This window comes from Protopterus annectens, chromosome 8.part1 (assembly GCF_019279795.1).
Source record: "Protopterus annectens isolate FY-2018-M chromosome 8.part1, PAN1.0, whole genome shotgun sequence".
Taxonomy (NCBI): domain Eukaryota; kingdom Metazoa; phylum Chordata; order Ceratodontiformes; family Protopteridae; genus Protopterus; species Protopterus annectens.
Genome location: NC_056742.1, coordinates 95,070,430 through 95,096,931, shown reverse-complemented (window position 1 = coordinate 95,096,931; position 26,502 = coordinate 95,070,430). Strand labels below are relative to the sequence as shown.

At 42.2% G+C, this 26,502-nt stretch overlaps 1 protein-coding gene across 1 annotated transcript in view; it reads right to left on the bottom strand.

Annotated features, from left to right (window-relative positions):
- PIEZO1 (piezo type mechanosensitive ion channel component 1) overlaps window positions 1–26,502 on the bottom strand; it is a 3,550,337-nt gene that overhangs the window by 1,257,825 nt on the left and 2,266,010 nt on the right. Inside the window, exon 18 of the mRNA XM_044081575.1 lies at window positions 21,437–21,556. Within this exon, the coding sequence (XP_043937510.1) occupies window positions 21,437–21,556 (120 nt within the window). The remainder of the gene's footprint in view (window positions 1–21,436; window positions 21,557–26,502) is intronic.

Genomic DNA, 26,502 nt, shown 5'->3' with positions numbered 1-26,502 from the left:
TCATGCTGTTATAACCAGCTGTCTTCAAAGTGTCTTTTCCGGGAGGATCAAAGTTACTTTTGATACAGAACAGGCTAGAGAGGAAATAATAAAAAAAAAAAAAAAAAGTTCATCCAACAAAAAGTGACTCAGCATGCAGATGGGGACTTTGCTTCTCATTCCTCTGATGGTAAGTTTCATACAGACACTTTACCAATAAAACCTTTTCTAGTGTTCCAAAGGAAAATGCTTGAAAGTTAAAAAAGCACAGGAGTTGACTAGCAGAATCAACAGTACCCTTGGACTTGAACAAGAGTCTGGTGTTGAGAGACGGAGATGAACAGGAGGAAGACCAGCAACTCTGAAATTAGTGAATAAAGGCAACACTGTAAAAGCATCTTATCACATTTTTGATACATGGTTTTGCAAGGAAAAGTGGCTGAAAAACACTGGACTTTGAGGACTTAAAGTAATGGGTGGACTGTAAAGCATTTGCCCCACTTTATATCATTAATGTTTAGAAATACAATAAAGGGGAGAAACTAACTGTAAGCAAAACTATTTTTGTTGTTATTAGTATTTGAATAAAACATTTCATGATATAAACTGCATGTTATATACAGTAAAACAGTTTTCTGTAGTGTGTAGTCAGGGACATTTTAAATGTGGGGTGAGTCTTTTCAGTGAATGTTGTATATGTTAAAGATATTAAAATAAGTACTTTTTAGTTGTAAGAAATACAGGTTTTACAGTATAACGAGACAAAAGGTTGGACAAAAGCAAGTTTAATGTTCACATGCTGTAATCTTGGGCTGCTGGGGTGGAGTGGAAAAGTGCAATGATTATATTAAATATAGAATTAGGATATTTTCTCTTTTTATTAGGGTGAATGGCCAGATCACTACCTTTGGCTTAAGGTGTAAACAGGTATTTTTGTAAGCATGTAGGCTTTAAAAACAGGACAACACAATGAAAGCCATGAAAATGCTAAGCTTCTTACAACTGCAACTATATTAGCTTGCTTGTTTTCCACTTGCAAATGTTTAATGGAGTTGAAATATCTGCAGCTGAGAGCAGCTGTGCATTCATAAGTGAAATTTACAGACTCGCTGTTGAATACATTTCCATGGAGACTGTCTGTCTGGAGTTGCAAGCAGTTAAACTTGAGAATTCTGATTATTATTTGTTGAGAGAAATGCAAAATGTAAAGGTACAATGGCAAGCAGTTCAGTGAAAAAAAATTAAGTTTGAAATTATGGGGAGTGAATAAGAGGTAATAACTTCCTTAGCAGCCTTAATATTTTAATGCAATAAATTAATTAGTAGTATACAATTTAGTTGCATATAATGATAGCCAGTGCACATTTTCTTAGAGCTAAAAGTGAATGTTTTCAGAAAGCATATAAGCTACTTTTCATATCTGGAGGGGAACACAAAGATAACAAAAGAAAAGAACAGACATAAATCAATGTAAGCAGGAGCAGAGTGCTTTAGCATGGGTAACCTTAATTTTAGTTTACATAATGCCTGCAGGTGCAGCCATAAATTTGGGGCAATTGTTCTCCTCTGGAGCGTTAAACATAATGTTTTAAGAATGTACACAGTTTTCTGTGTTTGCTCCAAGCTAAAAGGGGATGGTGGTGTTTTCCATTAAGTTTTTTTTGTTTGAGGATATTCATTAAAACAAAAAAAGGCTTGAAAAATGTGACACAGGTTCAAATGAATACGAGAAGAAACAACTGTGCTAAACATTAATATATGCATGTAATACAAACAACGAAAATAGATATTTAAAAAAACTGTCAAGAATAATAGGTGGTAATGGCTTTTTTCATGACTGCTATGATGTCCATATTATCCTGGAACATAAATTACAAGTATAGATAAAAAGTAAAAAGTATTGAATTATATTAATAAATGCAGGGTGCAAATAGCAATGCTGCAGGAAACACATTTGGAAAGAAATATGTGGATTTGACAAAGAGAATATTTCAGAAGGGATATTCAGCAGAATATTAAGGGCAGAGGAAAAGGGGAGTAATTATACTAACTGTTAGAGGGTCTCCAACAGTGATAAATAAAAAATGATAGAAATGTTAGATATGAGGTAATAAGAGGCTACTGGCAAGAAAGGAGCATTGCAATGGCATACATTTATATTCCACAAAAAACAGCTATTATGAAGCTTAAGAAAATGCTGGGACAAATATTCAGCTTTAAGCAGGGATTATTATTTATAGCTGGGGACTGGAATTTGATTTGCAATAGTGAGGATATATCAGGGGTATCCAGACAGGCCATTATAACAAAAGAAGGTAGACTTCTGAAGAAATTTATGAAAATATTTGGCATGGAAGATGTGAATTCAGTGGTAGGAACTCAAGACAGAATTTACATATTATTTACCAAGGTACAATAACTGGACTCGACTAGACAGAAATTATACTTTACAGGAACATTTGCATTTAATTGAAAGCTTAGACACATATCCAACAATCTTTCCTGTAATGCACCAATATAAACCAAAATAAAAATGCAGGGTGATGAAGTAAAAATAAGGCACTGGTGCTTTCCCACATGTTAAAGAGAGATGAATTTAAGGAATGGGTAGTGGAAATTATTTGACAGTTATTAGGGAAAACAGAAATATCTTCAGAAGTTATAGCCAGTAAGTGGTATAATATGAAAATGGAGTTTAAATATAGGGCCAAAGTAAAATACAAAGAGATATGGTTACGAAGTAATAGAAATGACTTAAAGTGGTTGACAAAGGTTAAATTATTGTAGAATAAGGGGAATCTCACAGAACAATGATTATCCACACGGAAGCAGAATGCAAGAAAACACCTATGTTGTTGGTGGTCCTTAATGTACAGAAAGCATTTGACAGAGTAAGCTGGGATTTTATGAGTAGGATATTGTATGTGCATTACCTGATACAATAATTTGAAGGATATATGAAGGATTGGAGGCAAGAATTAAAATAGGAGGGTTCCTCTCAGATAAGCTGTGTTTGAACAGAGGAACCAAGCAGGGGTATCCTCTTTTTCCTTGGTTATTTTATATTTAGAGCCACTGGCAAAGAAAATAAGTGTCTCAGAAATAAAAGGATATATATATATATATATATATATATATATATATATATATATATATATATATATATATATATATATATATAATTGGTACAGTAATCAGGAAAAGTTGGCTTTATTTGCAAATGATAATATTTTGTACTGGATAAATCCAGAAAATTACATCTCAGTGTTGTGAACCATTTTCAGACAGGTTCAAGTCTTTTCGGGGTATAAAATTAATGCAGATAAAACAAAGACTAAAGACAAATTATGTACCCATGAATTAATTCGTTCAGCAATAACAATATTTAGGAGGACACAATAAGATAAAATATTTAGGATTATGGATTAAAAAGGCAACTAAAGATATGTGGGAAGAGACTAAAGAGGTAATACAAAAAATGAGAAACTGGAAACTCTTATGTATATGGATAGTAAGATACAAGCAGTGAAAACGTTTTTAGCCCCTTTAGTCTTAAATAGGCATTTACTTGTCTGACTTTCAAGAAACTCCAAAGGCTGTGGCTGCAGAGAATAGACCTCCATGTACAGGATGATGATGGCATGGTATTTAGGACTCTGTAAGGACAACCCCCTCATATGCCATCTGATTTATAACCACCAATGAGTACCTTCCCTAGTGAGTCTTCATCTGGGCTAACTCTGAAGCATTAGAACTACCATGGTGGAGAGTTGAAGGAGGTGAAGGGTAACCAAAAAACGAAGGATCAAAATACTGAATTCTGTCATAGTGAAATACCAAAGTAAGTTTAACTCCTACTGTCATGGGCAAGACAGTAATGCTTACTGAAGGTGGGAACACAGGACTTTGTCGCTATGAGACAGACATTTGCTGAAGGCATTTTTGAAATAATTACTGGAAGCAGCTACACCTCCAGTGGAATGTCCATTGACTGAAGCATTTTGTAATGAAGAGTGAGTTGACTAATGGCAGAAGTCAATACTACCATCAACTGAAGTGAACATATTTTGCTTGGAAGACTGTCAGCCTTTCCTTACCTACATCAAAAGAGCGAAAATAGCTGTTCAGTCTCCTTAAATTTATATACCTACTTCAGGGAAAACCTAAGCTGGTTGTGCACATCCATGGTGTGAAGAAAACTGTGAGATGACTGGACATTTAACAGACAATTAAACAACTTTCAGGAGGAAACTTGGACCATTCTAAAGATACAACCAAATCCTTTTGAAAGAAACACATCATTCCCTAAACGTTAGGATCCGCAACGTCAACAACTTACAAGAAAAGGTGATGGTCATCAGAAAAAGCATTTTACCAACTTCAACACTGCCAAATCAGTTAGTTCAAGTGGAAGATGTGAAAGCCTACTATCATGAAATTCAGATCTTATGGAGGTGAAGGTTTCTTTAGAGGAGGGCAAAGATGCAAAATTGCTTATATAACTGCATAACCAGCCAGTAGTGCGCCAATGTCCTGCACTTCACAAGATTATGATGGACAGAAAAAGCAGACACATGCACTCTGACCCTGAATTTGTAATAACTGAGGTCCAAGTCAAATGGATTGCCAAGACAAATTAGAATGGCCCATAAAATGATTAAATAGGACAACATTCCAATGATAAGAGTATGTGTGCCAGGTGGAAGGCTTACTAGCCGCCTCAATCACTTCTAACACCCATACTATAAGAGCCAGTATGATAAGACAGTATAAAGCAGGACACAGGTTTTGAGGTGGAACTGACAATTACCTGAGCAGAATCAGGACAGCTTCCTGTACTGGCAGGGATTTAACAGTCTGAAATCACATTCTTCTCTGCCATCACGGGGTAATATAAAAGTTTTTTCATTTTTTTTTTTTTTGTTGTATTTCTTCACTGACTTTAAAATGATCAATCAGCCAGAATGATAAGGTGTTTATGAAGTTCCCTTGTCATGGGATTGAAAAATTATCAACTTCAACCACACTGCACTGTGGGAATAAGCAAACGGACAACACAAAATTTACCCAATAGGTGAGGGGGTCAAGCTCTGGAATATCCTCCTTTGGAAAAACCAAGACAGACAGCATTTCTTAATCTGCAATTCCAGGACAGGACTGGAGGAGAATCTCAGTGAATTCTCCAGCAAACTCACTTCCTCCAAAGATGTGAAATGTTGAGAAAGTGATCTATCCAACTATAGCACGTTTACAAACATGTATCACCTCCCTGCATAGAAAGCATAACTGGGTGCCTGATTGCCTGTTTAGTTACTACATGACATATTGACTGTTGGACCATCTTGGGAAGGGTACTGAAAGCAGCTTTCAATGTAAGGCCATTAGAGACTAAAGACTACCTCCAGGCCCTGGGATTCTTCAAAAGTGGATGAACAAACACTCTAAGGATGAACTTTCCTTTGAGCTGTGTAGGTGCCAAGTTTAGTTCCTCATCGAGCCAGTGACAGATTCATCATTAAAACATTTGACAAATCTGGCTACAGGAATTCTGCAAACGTTCTACCACTCCAGGACCCAACAAAAGAAGTCTGACACCAGTAAAAGGATCCAGGAGTACTTGGCGACTCTGCATCCATTGTTGTCTCAGACTCTACTGCAACACCAACATCCTCAAAAGTGCAGATGTCACCACTGTAGCAGCCATCACTACATGAAGGTGCGAATAAGCATGTATTCTTTACTCAGAAGGTCAAATTCATGAATATCTGGGCACTATCAACAGTCAGGAATGACCGACACTTGAGGTGTCCAAACTTTGCCTCAGTGAAGACAATCCTGTGATATGGGACACCTCAACTGCCAGTTTACTATGGCAGTGAGCACTTCAGGGAGACTAGAATTCTATGGAGCAAAAAGAAGTCAGCAGTCCAGTTAAGGAAACCCTTGGACAGTTTTACTGCAAGATTTTGCTCTGTAAAAGAAAGATGATATGGCAACACGATGTACAGAATAATAAAAATTCAAAGCAAATCAAGGAGCTCTTCTGTGCAGACACGAAATGCTGATATGCCAAAAGGCACTCATCATATACAATGACACCATCCATGCAACATGCAGCAGCAGGGACAATGAATCCCCACCCCCAAAGAGTCATCACCTGGAATCTGACATACTGGATATGCCCACTGAAGTCACTCAGGGTCTAAGACAAGATAATAGCTGTCCTTTCCCTTCAGAAGTAGAAAGTGGTGGAAACAACCCCTGACCTTGTTCCAAAGGAGGGACAGCCTTTAAATTACCTTTGAGTAGTCTCTGCCTGTCCTCCAAGTTCCTCAGAGAAAAAGAGAGACGGAGAGAAAGCAGAACCCTTTCCTAAGAGAAAACGTAACAAGATTTGATTCTCTATGACCATGTGTACAGAGCCCACTGTTCCCTTCTCATGGTTCTTCATGTCAGGGCAAACTAACTTTGAACGGTCCCAGACAACAGTTAAGATTGTGACTGTTGGGCCAAAGGACTCATCTCCTTAGGTGACTCAGCCAGCTTTGGAAGGTTAAGACTGTAAAAACATGCAACACTTCAGTATGTTCCTCAGTGTACAAGAAAGTTTCTTCTTTTGGGGATAGCTGAGCCTGAAAGGAGGATAAGCTGAAGAAGAGATCATAAACGACCTCGAAGTGGTAACAGTCTACCTCCTCTTTAAGAGGTCATCCACCAGATCTTGAGAAGGTAGGGTGAAGATAAACTCACTCTCTGAAAGAAACATTCAGTTTCTAAATTCTTCCTTAGGGACAATAGCTTCAGCCCATCCATTCTGCAAAGGCAAATGCCTAAGCCTGTAGCGCCATAACAGCAGCATGCAAAGTCACACCTGTACTGCACTACACTACAATGAAGCCTGTAAAATACAGAGTCTTAATCACTTCCTCCTTGATCCTACACTAAAGAAAGGAGAAAACCTGACCCACTAGAAAGGACTGGAATTTGAATAGGCAAGACAGACAGTGAGTTCTGTCTGCACCAGTACAGAAGAAGAGTAAACTCTAATCATCCTTATCTAAATATCTACACTCCTTGTCTTTTGGTAGGGTATAAAAATGCTGTATAATTAACATCAATTTTTTTAGCTGTTGCAGAAGCACAGTCCTCGAACTGTCATCAAAGTATTAATAGCACTGCTGATTTTTGTTCCCCACTGGGTGTGCCTCAAGGATTTTCCCCTTCCTTCCTTCTCCAGCTACTCTAAGATGTTTCTAAGAAAAAGCAATGAGGGAGGACTTGTATGCCAATCTGCAGGTAGCTTTATGAGTCTTAAGATTCCTTTGAAGGAGGAGTTATCAAAGGGAAGCTGTAGGGAGGGGAGAAGACATAGCTTTCACAAATTCAAAGGGATAAGGACCCCATGTCCTCAAACCCAGACATCTCACAGGATCCTGGGTGCAAATGAGTCCTCTGCCCACCACCAACCAGCTCCAGAGGGAACAACCTCATGCACAGGTTCATGTAATGCCAAAGATGTGATGGATGCATATCACAATTCAGTTAACAGGGACCAGCACTTCTGAGATGCATGCATAAGACACCTACAATGTACCCGATGCTAGCATGACTTAATGCTTCTTAAGCATACTGTCCTGTGCCTGTGTGAACAGGTAACACCAGACTTTACACATCATTCTTAAGTCAAAACCACTAACAGTGATCTCCAATGTGGAAAGATCCAGTGGGGCCTTCCAAGTTGGAAGAAAATCTGTGAAAGCAAGTATACAGCCTTCAGTACTGCCAACCCATGACTAGCTGAATTAAGAGATCAGTTTCTAGGGAAAGTACAGTTGTGTACACTTACCATAAATGTAGATATTTGAGTGTCTTCACTGTTGCAGTCATGACTGTAGGGTTCTCCCCTGCCGGCAGGCAGTCCCCGGTCGGCCAGAATCCCAAAGTCTGGGTCCGGCGTCGGCTGCTCAGACATGCTCCCTGACGTCAGAGCGCCAGGAGTACAAAGCTGACAGCAGACGCCATGTTCTCCAGTTTTTCTTGCCCCAGATGTCAGGTGTTCCAAAATGAGTAAGATCCCATACCCTTTGCAAATACACCTCAAAAGAAGGGTGAAGAAGGGAACCACACAAAAGAAAAAATAAGAGGGGACAGGAGGGAGGTAGCAGACTGCAACAGTGAAGACACTCGAACATCTACATTTATGGTAAGTGTACACAACTGTACTATGTTCATCGTGTTTCACTGTTGCAGTCATGACTTTAGGGTTTAATCCAAAAGCAGAATAAAAGGGAGGTGGTCATAAAGTAGAGGGGGTGGCTAAAAGGCCCTGCAAGACAGCAGAAGCAAAGCCTGCCCTAGACTTAGAGTAGAGAGGTAGATTGTAGTGCTTGGATAAAGTATGCACTGAACTCCAAGTTGCAGCTTCCAAAATGTCTTTGGTAGGAACTCCCCTGAGGAAGGCAGCAGCTCTGGTAGAGTGAGTCCTTTATACTCCCTGGGATTTGCTTTCCATGGTGTGAATAGCAAAATCTGATTCCATGAGCAATCCATTTAGAAATGGTCTGTTTTGAAATGGCTTTACCTTGGGAACTTGAAGCATAAGAAACAAACAATTGCTCTGATTTCCTGATGTCCTTGGTTCTGTCCGGGTAAAAATGTAATTGTCTGTGTACATCCAAGGAATGCAAGATCCTTTCCCCCTTATTATGAGGACTGGGGGAAAAAGTTGGCAAGTGAATAGTTTGATTTAAAGCCACTTTGGAAACCACCTTAGGCATGAAAGTAGGATTAGTCCTTAAAGACACCCTGTCTTGATAAAAAATAATATAAGGTTCCACAGCCATGAGAGCTTGCAACTCCGAAACTTTCCTGGCAGAGGAAAGAGCTAACAGGATGGCTGTCTTCCAAGATAAAAACTTGATGTCAGATGTGGCAGCAGGCTCAAAAGGAGGTAAGGTGAGTTTTTCCAAAACATAGTTGAGATCCCAAGCAGGAATGGGTGGAGATCTAGGGGGCCTTAAGTTCTTAGCTCCTCTGAGAAACTGTCTCATGAGCTGATGGGAAACGATTGGAGGGTCTGTATTATAATGAGCAGAAATAGCAGAGGCATGGATCTTTATAGAAGAGAAAGAGAGACCCTTATGTAAGAGGTCTGTCAGGTAAAGTAAAATCAGAGGAATGTTAGGAATAAGAGGATCTGAATCCTGAGCCTGCATCCAGGAGCAAAATCTTTTCCATTTTCCTGCATAAGATTTTCTAGTGCTAGGACATCTAGCTTCTAAAATTACATCCATAACCTGCTTGGGTAGGAGAGAAAGAATCAAAGACCCTGGATTAACCAGGCCGCCAGGCTGAGAGTTTTGACATGGGAGTGCAGAACCTGACTCTGGTGTTGGGACAGAAGGTTCGGAGTCTGTGGTAATACCCAAGGGGGCTCCAGACAAAGGTTTTTTAGTGCTGGGTACCAAAACTGTCGAGGCCAATTTGGGGCCAGCAAAATTATCATCTTGGGCTTGTCCTGTTTGATCTTTAATAACACCCGTGGAAGAAGAGGTAGAGGCGGGAAGGCAAACCCCGAGAGGTTTCTCCAACTGAATGATAGTGCATCCACTTTCCAAGCTAGTTCGTGGAATGTCCTGGTGCAAAAAATCTGTAGTTGATGATTGAGGTGGGATGCAAAGAGGTCTATGTGAGGACATCCCCAGACTGCTGTAATCATCCTGAATATTTCGGTGTCCAGCATTCATTCGTGTGGGTCCGACAGGTTTCTGCTCAGACTGTCTGCCAGGCAGTTTTGCTTCCCTGGTAGAAACTGAGCTTGAAGGTCCAGTTTGCAAGCTAGAGCTGTGTTCCATAGATTCATGGCTAGTCTGCAAAGGAGATAGGAATGAGATCCCCCTTGCTTGTTTATGTACCACATAACTGTGGTGTTGTCTGTCCATATCAGTAGCTGTCCTGGATGTAGAAGATTCCTGAAAGCCCAAAGAGCGTTCTGAACGGCTAACATTTCCTTTAAATTGATATGCAGGTGCTTCTGATCCTTTGTCCAAAGGCCCTGCAGACAGTTGCCCTGAAAATGGGCTCCCCATGCATAATCTGAAGCGTCCGTGGTTAGTATCTGAGTGGCTGGAGGCAGACTGAAAGGTTTTCCTATGTTTAGAGTACATGCCTTGGACCACCAAAGGAATTCCTTTTGAAGACAAGGCAGGACGGTGATCTGTATGTCTAAACTGTGGCAATGCTGAGACCATACACTTTTAGGTACCACTGTATTTTCCTCATATGTAGTCTTGCATATGGTATGAGAAGGATGCAGGAGGCCATGTAACCCAAAGCCTGCAGGAATTTCCTTGCAGATAGCTGAGTTAAAGTTGCCAAGGTTTTGAAAGTTGAAGCCAGCTGTAATTGTTTTCGGATGTCAGAAATGCCATCTGGGTTGTTGTGTTTAGAAGAGCACCCAGAAAGGTTATCTGTTGTGAGGGTATCAAATTTGACTTTATGTTTACAGTGAATCCCAGGAACTTGAGAAGATTTTGAACAAATTCTAGATGCTGGAGTAAGACATCCTTGCTGTCTGCCTGAATAAGACAGTCGTCCAGATAAGGGTAAATCTGAATTCCCTTGAGTCTGCAATAAGCTACTACTGGAGCCAGGCATTTGGTGAAGACCCTGGGCGCAGTAGACAATCCAAAGGGCAGTGCAGAGAATTGATAGTGCCTCGATCCGGCCTTGAACCTGAGATATTTTCTGCATTCCTGCCTGATGGGAATGTGTAAATATGCCTCCTTTAAATCCAGAGTTACCATCCATGCATTTTTGGTCAGCATTGGAAGTAGCTGCTGTAGAGTAAGCATCTTGAATTTTGGTATTTCGAGAAAAGTGTTCAAGACTGACAAATCCAGAATGGGTCTCCATGAATTTTGCTTTCTGGGGACTAGAAAGAGCCTTGAGTAAAAACCTTGTCCCATCTCTGAAAGTGGAACCAGTTCTATGGCTTTCATAGCCAAGAGAGTTTCCACCTGGTTTAAGGTCTCTAAACATTGATGTTTTGGAAGATCCGGCCATCCGCTTGGTCTTGGTAGGGTATGAAAATGGAATTTGTAACCTCTTGAAATCACATCCAGAACCCATTTGTCTTGGGTTATATGAGTCCAATTTAGGTGAAAAAGAGAAAGTTTTCCACCGAGAAGGGCTTCCAGGCAAGAAGTTCCTGCAGCCCAACAGAGGGAGTCATTGAGCCTGTTTTCTATGAGCTTGCGACCTGTCCTCTCCTCCCCTAAGGGTGGAAGCAGTCCACTGTCTTGGTCTATAAGAGGCTTGCGTTTGAGGCCTTCCTCGGGAGCGTCTGTATCTACCCCTCTGAGGCCTGTCTGAATTGGGAAAGGACCAATTTTTTGTAGGCCAATTCCTACTAAATCTGGGTGGCTGTACTTGCAAGAAATCTTTAACCGTTTGCATGGATTTTGCCTTGTCCTCCATCTTCTTTATCACCTCTTCAGCCTTAGGTCCAAACAAAACGTTATGCTCAACAGGAGCATCCAATAATAAGAAGTTATGTACCTACCATAACGTTCCATGTTAGTTGTCTTCTCTCGCCTTCTTTCTTGCTTGATGGGTTCGGAGCCGATCCTCGGCTCCGACTCGGCACTTGCTTTAGCTCGAGAACTCCTTTTACCAGCTCGAGGCAGCCCCATATCCCATGATGCAAGGCAGTAAGTACCCAGATCTCGTTTGTTGACAAAGGGCAATAACACCAAGCATAAAATACTTCCCAAAGGAAGAAGAAACTTACAGATGGAAAAAGGACCAGGTCTGAATGGTCTTAGCATAATAGTTTCTTATACAAAGTCTGTCCAGGCCAGGGGGAAGGAGGGAGGGTCGCAAGAAAGAAGGCGAGAGAAGACAACTAACATGGAACGTTATGGTAGGTACATAACTTCTTAATGTTAAGTTGTCAATCTCGCCTTCATTCTTGCTTGATGGGACCGTCCTAGCACCTCTATCCTGGGTGGCTCAATGGAACAAACTCTTGAGGACTGTAGAGCCAAAACTGGCTCTGTCCCTGGAGGCCAAGTCCAATTTGTAATGGGAAACAAAAGTGTGAGGAGTGGCCCAAGTGGCCGCTGCACAAATAGTGTCCAAAGGCAGTCTAGCTTGAAAAGCTGTAGAAGTAGCTAAACTCCTAGTTGAATGTGCTTTAGGTTTTGAGCACAGCTGTTTTCCCCTGATCGTATAAATTTCAGTGATGACCGAAGAAAGCCATCTGGACAAAGTCACTTTAGAAACAGGAAGGCCTTTTTTATTATCCGCATAGGAAACAAAAAGTTGATCAGATTTTCTAAATTTTTGTTCTGTCCAAATAATATCTAAGCTGACGGTGGACGTCAAGATAATGTAGCTTTTGTTCAGCTCTATCTGAATAGTTAGGAAAAAATACAGGAAGATCAATGGATTGATTCAGATTGTTTTTGAAGCGACCTTAGGTAAAAGGATGGATTAGTTCTCAAAGATACTCTGTGTCTTTGTGAAAAATCAAATAGGGGGGTCGAACCGAAAGAGCATGAAGTTCAGACACCCTCCTGGCAGATGTAATAGCCACTAGGAATAACGTTTTCCAAGAAAGATATTTCAGGGAACAAGAAACAGCTGGCTCGAAGGGGGGAAGAATCAAGGATGTCAGCACTAAATTTAGATCCCACTGAGGAGGAGGATTCCTGATTGGAGGCTTTAGTAGGAAAATTCCTTTCAAGAAGGCCCTGCAGAGCCTATGGGACATAATATTATGATCTGCTATCCCGACATGAAAATTAGAAATAGCAGCCAACTGAACTCTGATTGTGGAAGAAGAGGAGCCTGCATGAAAAATCTCTGCTAAGAAGTCCAGAACTGCCTGAACAGGGGCAGTAAAAGGATCAATATTTTGGGCCTTAGCCCAATAAGAGAAACATTTCCATTTGCTTGTGTAAATCCTCCTGGTAGAGGATTTTAGTGAAGCTACTATGATATCTCTAACTGGGTTAGAGATCAAAGGAAGCCTGGCTAAGGAAGGAAGTGGAGCAACCATGCTGTGAGGTTGAGAGAAGGGATTGACCGGTGCAGCTGACCGGATTGGTGAATCAGTAGATCTGGCACTGGGTCCAGATGCCACGGCTGCACCAAAAGGTGATGATGGAGGAACGGGAACCAAACTTGTCGAGGCCAGTAAGGGGCAATGAGAATCAATTTGGCTCTCAAAACGGTAGCTTTCTGGATCACCTGAGGGATCAGAGGAAATGGGGGGAAGGCATAAAGAAGTCCCTGGGGCCAATCCTGGGTCAGAGCGTCTCTGGGGATGGCCTGATAGAGGAAGAGGCTGAAGAAGTCTGGACATTTGCTGTTTTGGGGAGTAGCAAAAGATCGCAACATGGACGACCCCATTCCAGAAAAATCTCTTCCACTATGGATTGCTTGAGAGACCACTCGTGAGGCATGAGAATAGCTCTGCTCAATCTGTCCGCTATAATGTTGGTTTTCCCAGGGATATGCGTTGCTACCAGAAACCGATGAGAGGAGATCGCCCATTGCCATAGTCTGAGCTTCTCGACACAAGGGGTAGGACTTGGTTCCGCCCTGTTTGTTGATATACCAAACTACAGACATGTTGTCTGTGTGGACTGCAATTGTCCCTACGGGAAGAAAGTCGTTGAGGGCTTGCAACGCGTTAAAAGCACTGCTCTCATCTCCAGGACATTTATGTGCAGATGGTACTCGAGCGGTTGCCACGTCCCATGAACCATCCTGCCCTGATAATGACCCCCACCCGATCAGGGAGGCATCCGTGGTGACAGTGGCTATCGGGGACGGAGGTACAAAGCACCTGCCTTGGTGAACCTGAGACGATGTGATCCACCAAGCAAGATGTTCTTTGCATGTTTGTGTCACCAGAATCTGGTGACGCATTGGGAGTTGCTGGTATGACCACTGAGTGAACAGCATCCACTGAAGGAGGCGCATGTAGAATCGAGCCAGGGAAAGAAGAGTAATGGCCGCAGCCATGAGACCTAATACCTTTAGAACCATTCTGGCCTGTACTTTCTTGCTGGCCAGAATGATCCTGACATGAGTCTGAATGTCTGAAACTCTTTGTTCTGTAAGGGTAGCTGACATCCGAACAGTGTTTAAGTTTGCGCCTATGAAGGTAATAGACTGGCAGGGCGATAAGGATGACTTTTCGAAGTTGACTGAGATGCCCAAATGAGAACAAAGGTCTATTGTGTAATCCCTGGCTTGTATAAGCTGATGCCTGGTGGTGGCTGACAGGAGCCAGTCGTCGAGATATGGAAACACCTGGAATCCTTGATGTCTCAGGTGAGCCGTGACCACTGCCATGCATTTGGTGAACACTCTGGGGGCTGTAGTGAGACCAAAGGGCAGGGCTCTGAATTGGAAGTGACTGGACCCCAGCCGAAGCGGAGAAATCTCCTGAGCGTCTGTGAATTTTGATGTGATAGTACGCATCCTGAAGATCTATTGAGCACATCCAGTTGTCCTTCTGTAAGAAGGGCAGAATTGACTGAAGAGTGACCATTCGGAATCTTGTCTTCCTGACAGACTTGTTGAGTCTGCTGAGATCCAATATTGGTCTCCAGTCTCCCGTCTTTTTGGGGACCAAAAGAACCTTGAGTAGATTCCGGGCTCTGAATGGTCTATTGTAACTGGCTGAATGGCTCTTTTTTGCAGTAGTTTTGCGATTTCTAACTCTGCAATCTCCCTTAGACCGGGTGGTACATCTGGAAGGGAACTTGAGGGGAAGGGACTTTCCTCGAAAGGAATTATGTAACCCTTGGATATGATCGACTGTACCCATCTGTCTTGAGTGAGGGAATGCCAGGCTTCTGGGTACAGTGATAATCTTCCCGACTGCCTCCAAGGAGGGACAGCCGGGCAACACCTCAGGGATGCTGAAAGGGCTTATCAGAGAGAGGCTCCCTGTTTCCCTGGTTCTTGGACCCCCTCTGCCTCTAGAGCGTCTGTTGTTGTTACCCCTCTGCCTCTAGGGGTAAACTGACCACGTGAATCCGGCGTGACTCCTTGGGATTTACGGAACCACATCTTACCACCCTTCTGTCCTTTGGGATAAGGCCTAGAAGGGGTGGAAAAACGGACTCCAACAGCAGAAAGAGTCTTGCCGTCCTGCTCACACCTGGTCAAGGTCTCCTTCACCTGAGGGCCAAACAAAGCTGACCCATCAAAGGGAGAATTTGTGAAGGACGCCTTAAAGGGATCCAAAAATCACATAGCCGCATCCAGGCTTGGCGTCTAAGAGCCACACCTGTGCCTGCGGCTCTACTCGCTCCATCCGCAGCATAAGATATTAGCCGCATGGAGGAGTTAGCAATGGAATTGAGGGTTCCTAGCTGCGAAGCAATCTTTTCTTGAGCCCCTGCAGCTGTAGGATCCTGAACTACTTCTCCCAGCTCCTTCAGGATATCTCTCTGGAGTCTGGTGAAGTGACAAAGATAATTCAGCGAGCATAGCAAAGGTCGCTGAGGAAAACATCCGCTTGCCGTACCTATCCATGGTCCTAGAGTCCTTATTAGGAGGATGGACGGGCACGGAAGGATCTGCAAGTTCCTTTTGGTGGCCACAGCCACCACCATGGCATCAGCGGGACACCCTTGGTTAGGAATTGTTTGTCACTAGGGGCAGTGATAAATTTAGAAGGCCTCCTAGGGACTGGCTCTACAGAGTCAGGAGCTGTCCACGCCTTCGTGCAATAACCTGCATAAGGGGTCGAAGGCGGAGACACCCAGGAGGTGGAGGGCCGAGATCCAAACGCCTCTAGGTATACTGACTCATCCTCAGAGGGATTGTTGGTGGGCCAGTTTCCCTCTGTTTGAGAAGTTCTAGGATGTCTGAGAAGGAGACATCCTCAGAGGGGATCTAGGGGATCCCTCTGACTCATCAAAGTCAGTATCCAAGTGACAGACTCGGGGAGTCTACATGCTTCCTCTTACAAGTCCTCTTCCTAGGAGGATCTCCCGAAACATCAGGAGAATCCTCGGAAGAGGGGGAAATTCCCAATGGGGAAACCTGAGGCGGAGGATCTCTGGGTCCTGTAGCAAGAGAAGTGGCAGAGATGTCAACAGGTACCATAGAGGGAGGAGCTACGGGAACAGACTGCTGACTGATACCAGTGGCCAGTACACTCTTCATCACCTCGAATGCTCCCCTCCCAGGCAGGTCCGAGAGAACCCGCTCCGAAGAGCTAGGAACTCCAGGAACCACTGAAAAGGAAGTCTCCGAGGCAGATGTCGGAGCTGAGCTCACCAAGGCCGAGGCTCCAAGGGGAAGAGCGGGCTCGGACAAGGGTCCGATGCCACTCACCCCCTCGGAGGAGACCATGGAAGCCCGACCACCGAATCCCTCTAAGGAAGAGGAGATAAGAGTAGGGGCTGAAGGAACAGAAGGGGGTATCCGTCCTCCAGCCGTAGCAGTAACCATGCCCGAAGACTCCAACTCCAAGCTCTGGGGTAGAGTTGAAGGAGGAACTGTAACGGGGTGTGGACCAACAGTCGTCTGCTGAGACGGACTGTGTAGCACTTGGGCCAGTACCTGTGACTTGAGTAATCTACTGACCACTCTCTCTAGGTCATGATCTGACAACCTGGATGACCTTGAAGATCGGCTCCGATGGCTCCGTTCGATAGAAGAGGCGAGCCGAAGTATCGGCTCCAAGGAAGGAGACCTCGACCTCTTCCTGGAATGAGCCATCGGAGCCGATACTACAGATCCTGTCGGCACCGACTTCCCGGAGCCGACAGAACGTCTCGATGTATCGGCTCCAGCCGGAGCCGATACAGCTACCAAAGTAACGGTGTCGGAGCCGATCGGAGCCGACACCGATGCCTGTGCCACATGGGTGTCGGAGCCGATCGGAGCCGACATCGAAGTGGTCAAAACAGATTCGGCACCGATAGCCATCGGCGCCGAAAGCTTTGTGGATCCAGAATCGGCTCCAGCCGGGGCCGATCTCGACTCAATACGAGTCGGAGCCGAGGCCGCAGGCTTAGAAACAGAAGCCTGGGCCTTGGCAGTTTTAGTTGATTTTTGTGGAGCCGACTTAGCGGAGAGCCCTCCGGCTTAAGAAGACCCTGAGAATGAACTTGTTGCGTCTCTCCTGCAGGACTCTCTGGCTGAAGGAGTGACAAATAGCACAGGAGTCCTGCAGGTGAAGAGGGCCCAAACAATACAGGCAAGAAGTGTGACCGTCTGTCAGAGACATCTTCTGACAGCACGAGTCACACTTCTTAAAACCTGAAACCCTCTCCTTTGACATGGTGCGAAACACAACACACACAGACACACCAGTCAAAATTAAATTAAACAAAATACCAAGAGGTATTTTATAAAACACCAACACACACACCCTAACAGGGGGTGGGATAGGAAAATTGACTAACAAAAATTAAAAGAGACAGGGATTTCTGTCAGAAAAAGGGTAGAAATAAATTTAAACTATCAAAAAATTAGTTTTAAACTAAAAGGGGCTTGAAAAATCACAAATGTGAACTACTTACCAGGAGCTGGTAAAGAGAAGACCTCCCAAGCGAAGCGGCAAACGAGATCTGGGTACTTACTGCCTTGCATCATGGGATATGGGGCTGCCTCGAGCTGGTAAAAGGAGTTCTCGAGCTAAAGCAAGTGCCGAGTCGGAGCCGAGGATCGGCTCCGAACCCATCAAGCAAGAATGAAGGCGAGATTGACAACTTAACATCTTAGCTTTTACTTGATCTGGCAAATTTTGTTTCTTTAACCAAGCATGCCTTCTAATGACTGTACCAGAGGCAGCAGCCCTGCAAGAAGCCTCCAAGGCATCAAATCCACAGTGTAAACCATGCTTCCCAACTTGTTCAGTGACATGCATTAAATCATGTAATTCCTTATCATCTGCACAGGCAGAAATGGAAGTTAGCTTTTGCTTCAAAACAGACAGAAGAAATTGCTGGTATTTCAGCAAATTAAATTGACAGTTTAAAGTCCTAATAGATAAAGTAGCAGAAGTGTACACTTTTTTGCCCCATCTTTCTAAAGATCTGGAATCCTTCTCAGTGGGAATGGGGTTTTTAGCAGTAGCGGCCTTAACCCCCTTAGGACCCTGAGAAATGGTTTCAGGATCAGCAGTAGGATTCTTGTACAAAAACTGGTGGGAATCAGGAACCCTATAATATCTGTCTGGCTTCACAGGAGCTGGCGGAAGAGAGTCAGGAGTTAAGTTAGCCTCCGAAAAAGCATCATCCACAATATCCAAAACAGGGGGGATAGCCAGGGGTCTATGTTGGGGAAGAAGAAGAAAATCCCTAAGTCTTTTCTTAGATACCGAGTACTCCTGTCTTTCCCAGTGAAAATGTTCCCTCATTTCATGTAAAGTTTCCCCAAAAGAGAAATCCTCAGGGGGAGAAGCTGAAAGAATGGATTTCCTCAGCATCAGAATCCTCATAAGGAGGGAAAGAATATTCCTGGTCAGAAGAAGAAACTGAAGAAACAGAAGCCTGATCAGCGGAGTCATAATACACTTCCTGCCTTGGCCTTTTATCTGTAGGGGGATGTGAACCCCTAATCATAGTAAGTAAGTCCTCTGCCATCTTAAGTAATTGTTTCTGAGACTTCGGTGCCAGATCAGAAGAGGCCTGGGCTGTAGTCTTTGATTTGGAAGGAGTCTTTGCCTTTGTCTTTGGCTTTGCCTTTATTAGAAGATGAGTAGGCCTGAAAACCCCTTCAGAAGCCGGTACCTGCACAGCGGCTCCGGACCCATCCGAAGGAGCGTTGTCCGAAGGTCCTGCAACAGAAATATTCAAAGGCCTAGTTGGCTCCTCGTGGGAGTCCGTTTCGGCCATCGGTTCCGAAATGGCCGACAGGGACTGCAAAAGCGCCTCACTGACGACGGCCGAACCTGAAGCTGGCTCTGCTTGTACAATATCGTCCGATTTGGACCTCGGAGGCCTGTCTTTATCCTTGCGTCTTGTGAACTCCGGTAGCCGGATCCGAATCCGACGACATTTTGTAATTAAAACGCCTACCGAAGTAATGAAATGCAAAATCGTACCTTCGTTTAATCGTACGTTGATTGAATCTAGCACAAAACTGACAACTAGCTACGTCGTGGTCAGGGCCTAAGCAAGGAATACATAAGAATGAAAATCCTTATGAGGTATTTGCTTCCCACAAGAAATACAATTATTAACTTTTTCTGACATCGGACTGGAGCAAGAAAAAAGTTTCCCCAACGGGGTACTTAGCTTTGAGTAGGAGAAGAAAGTCTTCGGACTGAAGTCATTTAGAAAAAATTGTCAGGAGTCAGCCGACCGGCAAATGCGAACTGCTTTCACCACACGGCAAGAAAGACTGGAGAACATGGCGTCGGCTGTCAGCTTTGTACTGGTGCTCTGACGTCAGGGAGCATGTCTGAGCAGCCGATGCCGGACCCAGACTTTGGGATTCTGGCCGACCGGGGACTGCCTGCCTGCAGGGGAGAACCCTACAGTCATGACTGCAACAGTGAAACACGATAAACATCATGAGGGTCTCAAACATCCTCCAGCCTTTTAAGTGATGGATGGGTGGTATCTCCCCTTCAAAACTCACCAAATATGGGAGTGGAAGGGATACCTACTCTAGGTCCCTTGTTATCTGCTGAACAGGAGGATGGGCATGAAATCAAGCACTTGCTAGATGAAGATCTCATCATACTCAGAGAACAGAGGGTCAATTTTGAAAATGAAATTACCTTTAAATTAGGACCTAGCCCTGCCCTCCATTTCTCTGACCTTCTTCCAGTACACACTTAGGGCAACAGATTTGACCTTGTTGCCAATCTCCATGTGAGGAACCTTCAGCCCCACTATCCTACAGCAGGGCAGGAAAAAGTTTATCTCTTTAATATCTGTGGACGGCCAAGGTGAACTGCTCATCTCCCAAGCAGCACAGACCATGCCAGCATTACTCTTGGATCATTATCAGGCAGCCTCAAGAACACGTTAAAAATCATTGCTTTTAGATACTTAGCAAGGAGATTTTAAAAGACAACTGTTAGGTTCAAGAGCTGAACTGTGTGAGTAGCAAAAAATATGTGGTGGATTCAAGGTCTGGGCATGCTGTCCTATCATGACACATGATGTCATGATGTATGCCAGCATGACCATGGACAATTCAAACAAAGAAATGCTGAACTGGAATGGAAGACAGTACAAACCCCAATCACAGATCCACCAAGGAGGTCTCCAACCTCAATCACAGATTAAGGTTCGCTCCAACCCACCCACCCTCCAGAATTTCTTTTGAAATTCCTTTGTGCTCATCCCACATAGTCCTAAAGACCAAAGCCACCACTATTTGCATCCTTATAAAACCTCTACTAAAACACCTCTCTCAGACTAGCACAAATCCAGTGAAGAAATGCTTTAGTATCCCTGCAATTACTAATATAAAGTCAACTACAAGTTCAAAGTCATGTCTTTTCTCAACATTGGCTTTTGTAAGGAGAATTATTTATTGTATTGTTTCTTGTACAGCTCCAGTCAATATTTTGCCTGCCCTTCTGTATACCTCCTCTAACCTTTTCCAGGCAGTACAACACACCAAATGAAGTGTGAGACTGAAAAATAAGAACCGATACTGTATACAAAACATCTTAAATGCTTTCATTATACTCCATACACTACCTGTATAAATGACTTCTCCAAACAACTTTTCTTCTGATGTGTTTAATGTAACTATCTTGTAAATATCTTAGAATACCTGCTTTTAATTGCTATTCAAACCTATCTTGAACTAACCCATACTTTTCCATAAACTGTGACTCAAAAGATTGTACATTTTTATATTGTAATTTACGGATTTACTTTTCTAGTTATTGCACTATTTTTATTTTTATTATTATTTTTTGTGTATAATTGTGGAGCTTTTCTCCCTGGGCCTCCACTGAAAAAGGGCAACAGCTCAGTTGGTCTATCCCGGTCAACAAATGTCAAGTAAATAAAATAAATAAATAAAACTGGGCTTGAATCCCACCAACGCCAAATGAATAATCTGTTAAATTAAGCAAATACGTTTATTTTCTTATGCTGCAGAATTCCTTAAAAAGAGGTACTTTTAAGCAGTCAAGTAATAACAGAGTCAATAACTAAAAACAAGAAATAGCTAATCCACCTGCAGATGTATACCATCTTGAACTGAATAAAGTACTTGAAGTGAACTTTAACATATACCACACCAATACCCAGAGCTTGGGAAATTTACCCTAATTTCCAGCTTTGATTGACACACTTTGTCAATACTTTCTGCCATTGATATACGTCTCATTATATAGTTACATTTATCTCAGAAAATTTGATCACCAGTGGCTGTAAAGATGACCCCTCTATTATAAGAAAGTTGTTACAGCACAAGCAAGAAACTGTGTCCATTTACATGCACTTACCTGCATATAACCTAAAATGGGAAAACCCTTCCTGAATCCAAACCAGTTGGCAGGGTCCACGGGCTGCTTGTACAGGGTAGAATTATCGATTTCATTTATTCGTAGGTTGGTACTATTAGGCTGCAAAGCAAAATGGATACACATTAAAAATAGTGCCAATTTCAAGGTGGTTGCCAGATAAAGTTACATTTCTTTAAAATCACAGATTAGTTAAGAGTGACTGAAAATGCTGTTTCAGTTTAAAAAAGTTCCAAATCCAGGTGCAGAATATAAATGACTTTAGAAAGTAAAGTGAACCTTCAAGCACTACTGAGATCGGAGTATACCTTGAGTGTGAGGAACTAGGTACTAGGGTTCAAGTATAGCTTGATGGTGACCCAGAGATTCTAATGTGGCAAGACAACAGTCATAAACTAAAGGTTTCTCCAACTGGTAAACAACCTTAAATTTGTCTTCACTGATTGTCAAGTTTACAACTGTTATATTCAGTGTATGGAAAAGCACAATTACTCAATTTTTTTTTTTTTTTGTTAACCACAGTTTGAGAATTTCGTATTAAATTCATTTAGAGCCATGGGCTATAAAGGATTCCATTTGGAAATGAACAATCAAGCTTACCATCTTATATTAAGTTGCACAATAGAATAATGTTAACCTTATTCCAGAGTGTTTGTTTCTCCCTATATCACCTAGAATGTTAGTGCTTAGAAAGCCTTCAATACTTAACAGTTTTTTTTTTCATTTCAGATTGCTTCCCTAACACAAATCATGAAGGCCCAGCATCCCTAATCAAATTTCACATTGTTTCATAAAGGAATTTTCAGCCTGCATGACAAAGGCTAGACTGCAAAAATATTAGTTAATATCCACAATTTTACATTCTGAGATTGCCTTGCTGAGGTCTGTAAAGGGTTATAACCAGTAAAGCTGTAGCTAGGGAAAACGGAAGGGTTTATTTTACTGCTCTGGGCACAAGCTGTTAAGGGATGCAAACAGTACTATAAAAGATGTGCTGATCAGTCCCTTCAAGTCAGCGGTAAGGTCATTCAATTGCTGTTGTTGAATATGAGTGTTGCTGATTTAAGCAGTGACATATAACATTATGGCTGCTTAAATGATTTAAAAGATTGTCACAGCTGTCTGAAGTTACATCTTTCTGTCACTCTGACAGTGAAAAGATGACAACTTTCTCACTCTGCACTTATGTAGGAATGAAGTCAATGACAACAGGTAAAAAAAATTTAATTATGGTGCCAAAGTTTGCAAGTATCTCCAGTAAACTGCTACAGAGCTGCACCTCTCATGAGTAATACTACAAGGGATTCTAAAGTCTTAAGTACAGCAGTGAGAGCCCAATGAAGTTTTCTGCTTTTGAGCAAATGATTACAAGCTCATTATGTGCTTTAAGACCCAATAAGACGTTCTACCATTCATTTAGCACAACATACAAAACATACAAAATTATATATGCTCTACCCTTCATTAACCACTACAATAAATCAGACAAGTAGTTTACAGTAAGTTTTGAGGTTGCAACAGACTTTTATTTTGAACATCTTTATTAAATCATCACATTTTACTTAAGTACGTAAGTTAAAAGAAAAGAAAACTAGCCATAGCAACCACTCCCATTATTACTGATGTGCAGTACACAAATATTCATTTATATTTACATATTTGTTGACTGGGATAGAGTATTGATCTCACTGAAAAATTTTCAGGCTTAACCCGTATATGTTTTAGCAATTTTCATTTGCTCTTAACATTACATAAATTGATCAATACATGCTTTCCCTTAAAATTCACCATCACTCCTCCTAAACATTATGCATGTATTAATTCCATAAATTCCATTTATTTCTATCAAATTTGCTCCTTCTATTTTCCTTCACATATATACTGCATGATAATATCAATGGAAAAAAGAAGTTATGTACTCACCATAATGTTCCATGTTTGTAGTCCATCTCGCCCTTCATTCTTACATATGGCTTCGGAACCGATCCTCGGCTCCGACTCGGCCAATTACAAAGCTCTAAGTCTCTCAGTTGGCTCGTGGCAAGGTAGGTATCCCAAAGTGCACTAGTAAGAATCCCCAGATCTTGTTTGGTGTTGTCTAAAAAAGTGATAGAAGGTATTTCCACCACAAGGAACAACAAAGATGAAAGGTCTCCACCCTACAGAAGATAGATACTATCTTGTCTCCAAATCCTCCAAGGATATATTGACAGGGGTAGGTGGATGGGTTCGTAAGAATGAAGGACGAGATGGACTACAAACATGGAACATTACGGTGAGTACATAATTTCTTTATGTTCTGCAGTCCTATTTCGCCTTCATTCTTACATATGGGACAGCGTCCCTAGCACCTTTTTCTCGGGTGGCTCAAAGGAATATACTCCTAAGAACCGTGGAACCAAAGAAGGCTCTACCCCTGGAGGCCAAATCCAATTTGTAATGAGTAATAAAGGTATAACGGGTAGCCCAAGTTGCTGCTGCACATATACTGTCAATTGGGATTCTGGCTTGAAAGGCAGGAGATATGGATACGGATCTGGTAGAATGAGCCTTAATTTAAATGGGAGTTCTTTGCCATTGGAAGAGTAAATAAAAGATATGCAATATGAAATCCAATTTGATAAAGTTATCTTAGAGACTGGCATACATTTTCTTGTCTCAGAAAAAGATACAAACAATTGGTCTGATCTCCTAAGCTCCTGGTTCTATGTAGATAGAACATTAACAGTCTGTGAACATCAAGTTGATGAAACTTATATTCTGCTCTGTTTGAATGATTAGGAAAAAAAGACTGGCAGTTCAATAGTTTGATTCATATTAGAATGAGAGCAAACCTTGGGGATGAAGGACGGATTTGTACGAAGGGAAACTCTATTTCTATGAAAGATTAAGTAATTAGATTTGACTGACAGTGCTTATAATTCTGACACTCTTCTAGCATATGTAATGGCTACTAGAAAAATGGTCTTCCATGAAAGGAACTTTAATTCACAAGTATGTGTGGGTTCAAAATGCAGGGAAGTAAGTTTGGACAGAACAAAATTTAGATCCCAGGGAGGTACAGGTTCCTGAAAGGGAGGTCTCAGCAAAGTAGTGCCTTTTAAAAAAGATTTACACAATCTGTGAGCCATAAGATTACGTTTGTGTTGTCCTAAATGAAAACTGGAGATCGCTGCCAATTGAACTTTGATTGCAGCAGTAGCTGTTCCATGATGAAAAATTTTGGTTAGGAATTCTAACACCAAGGTAATGGATGCTGTGTAAGGATCTATGTTTTTTTCTCGTGACCAGATAGAAAATCTTTTCCATTTGCTAGTGTATAATTTTCTCATAGAAGGCTTGTGAGAAGACATGAGGACACGTGTAACTGCAGGGGAGAAATCATGAAGCCTGACCAGGGATGGAGGTGGAGCAGCCACACTGTCAAGTTGCGGGTGTGGAGACAGGGGTGGAAGGTGACTGACATGTGTCAGAAGGTCTGGTACTGGGTCCAGAGTCCATGGATCGTCCAGAAGGCGAGGCCAGAGAAAGGGGAGCAAAACCAGAAACACGCACGAGAGACTGAGTGCAAGGTTCAACCGAATACACAAAACACCATCCAAAAACGAACCAGCACAAGGTAGAATACGGCTATAATATCATTTATTGATCCAAAGCATACCGGTTTCGGCTATATTGAGCCTTCTTCAGTGTAAATAATTTAAATAATGAACAACAGCTCCATCTTGGTATAGCCTTTATATAGGAAAATGTCTTAAAGGCATATCACCTAAATTGAAACACATTCAATATACATATATCAAAAGCAAGAATTATGTTAATATTATATTCTAATTCACAAAATGTGCTGAAAACATTATTATATTCATATAGAATGATATGTGCAATATTGGATATGTGATTAATATGCATATTATAATAAATAAAAAAATGCATCTTATAATATATAAAAAATATATACATATTATAGTGCATAAAAAGCAGGCTGACATTTATTCCAATTCATTCAATCCAGGTTTGAAAAGAGCCCCTAACCTGGTAATCCAAGTGGATTCCATATTGTTAAGTTTATCATGCCAACCTGCTTTAAAATTTCTATGCATAGAAATCTTGTCAATAATAATGAATTTAAATTGTGAAGTGGGATGACTGATAGTATGTTTGTATAAAGCGTTGGACACCCTGCGGTTCCTGATATCACTAAGATGCTCACTAATTCTCAATTTTAAAGGTCTAGTTGTCTGGCCAGAGAAAGGGGAACCAAATCTGACTAGGCCAGTAAGGAGTGATAAGAATCATTCTGCTTCCCAAGGTCTTTGCTTTCTGGATCATTTTCGATATTAGCGGAAAGGACGGGGAATGTATAAAGAAGTCCCGAGGGCCAACTGTCAACAGAACAAGTGCGTCTCTCGGTGTCTCCCCTTGGGGGGGGGGGGGGGGGGAATAAGGGAGAAGTAGCTGTTGCATTTGGCATTGATTAGGCTGGCAAAAAGATAGCAGCAAGGCTGTCCCAATTTGTGGAAAATCTGTTCTGCAACTTTCTGATTCAGAGACCACTCATGAGGCATCAAGATTGCCCTGCTGAGCTTGTCGGCTATCACATTGGTTGTCTCCGGGATATGCACTGCAACTAGAAAGCGTTGGGAAGATATCGCCCATTGCCAAACACAAAGAGCCTCTCGACATAGGGGGTAGGATCTGGTTCCTCCTTGTTTGTTTATATACCATACCACTGACATACTGTCTGACTGGATTGCTATTGTCCCTAGAGGAAGAGAACCATGAAGTGCTTGCAATTGCTAGTAGCACTGCTCTCATCTCTAGGACATTGATATGCAAGTAAGCCTCGTGTTCTTGCCATATGCCTTGGACTGTCCTGTCTAGAGGCATCCGTGATCACAGTAGCAAAGGAATGAATGGTGTCCCTATCGTTAGTTGACTGAACTGGATCCACCAACGAAGGTCCTTTTTGCAAGATTCCATTATCAAAATAGGATGAGATAGAGGCAGTTGTTGAAAAGACCACTGGGAAAATAGTAGCCATTGAA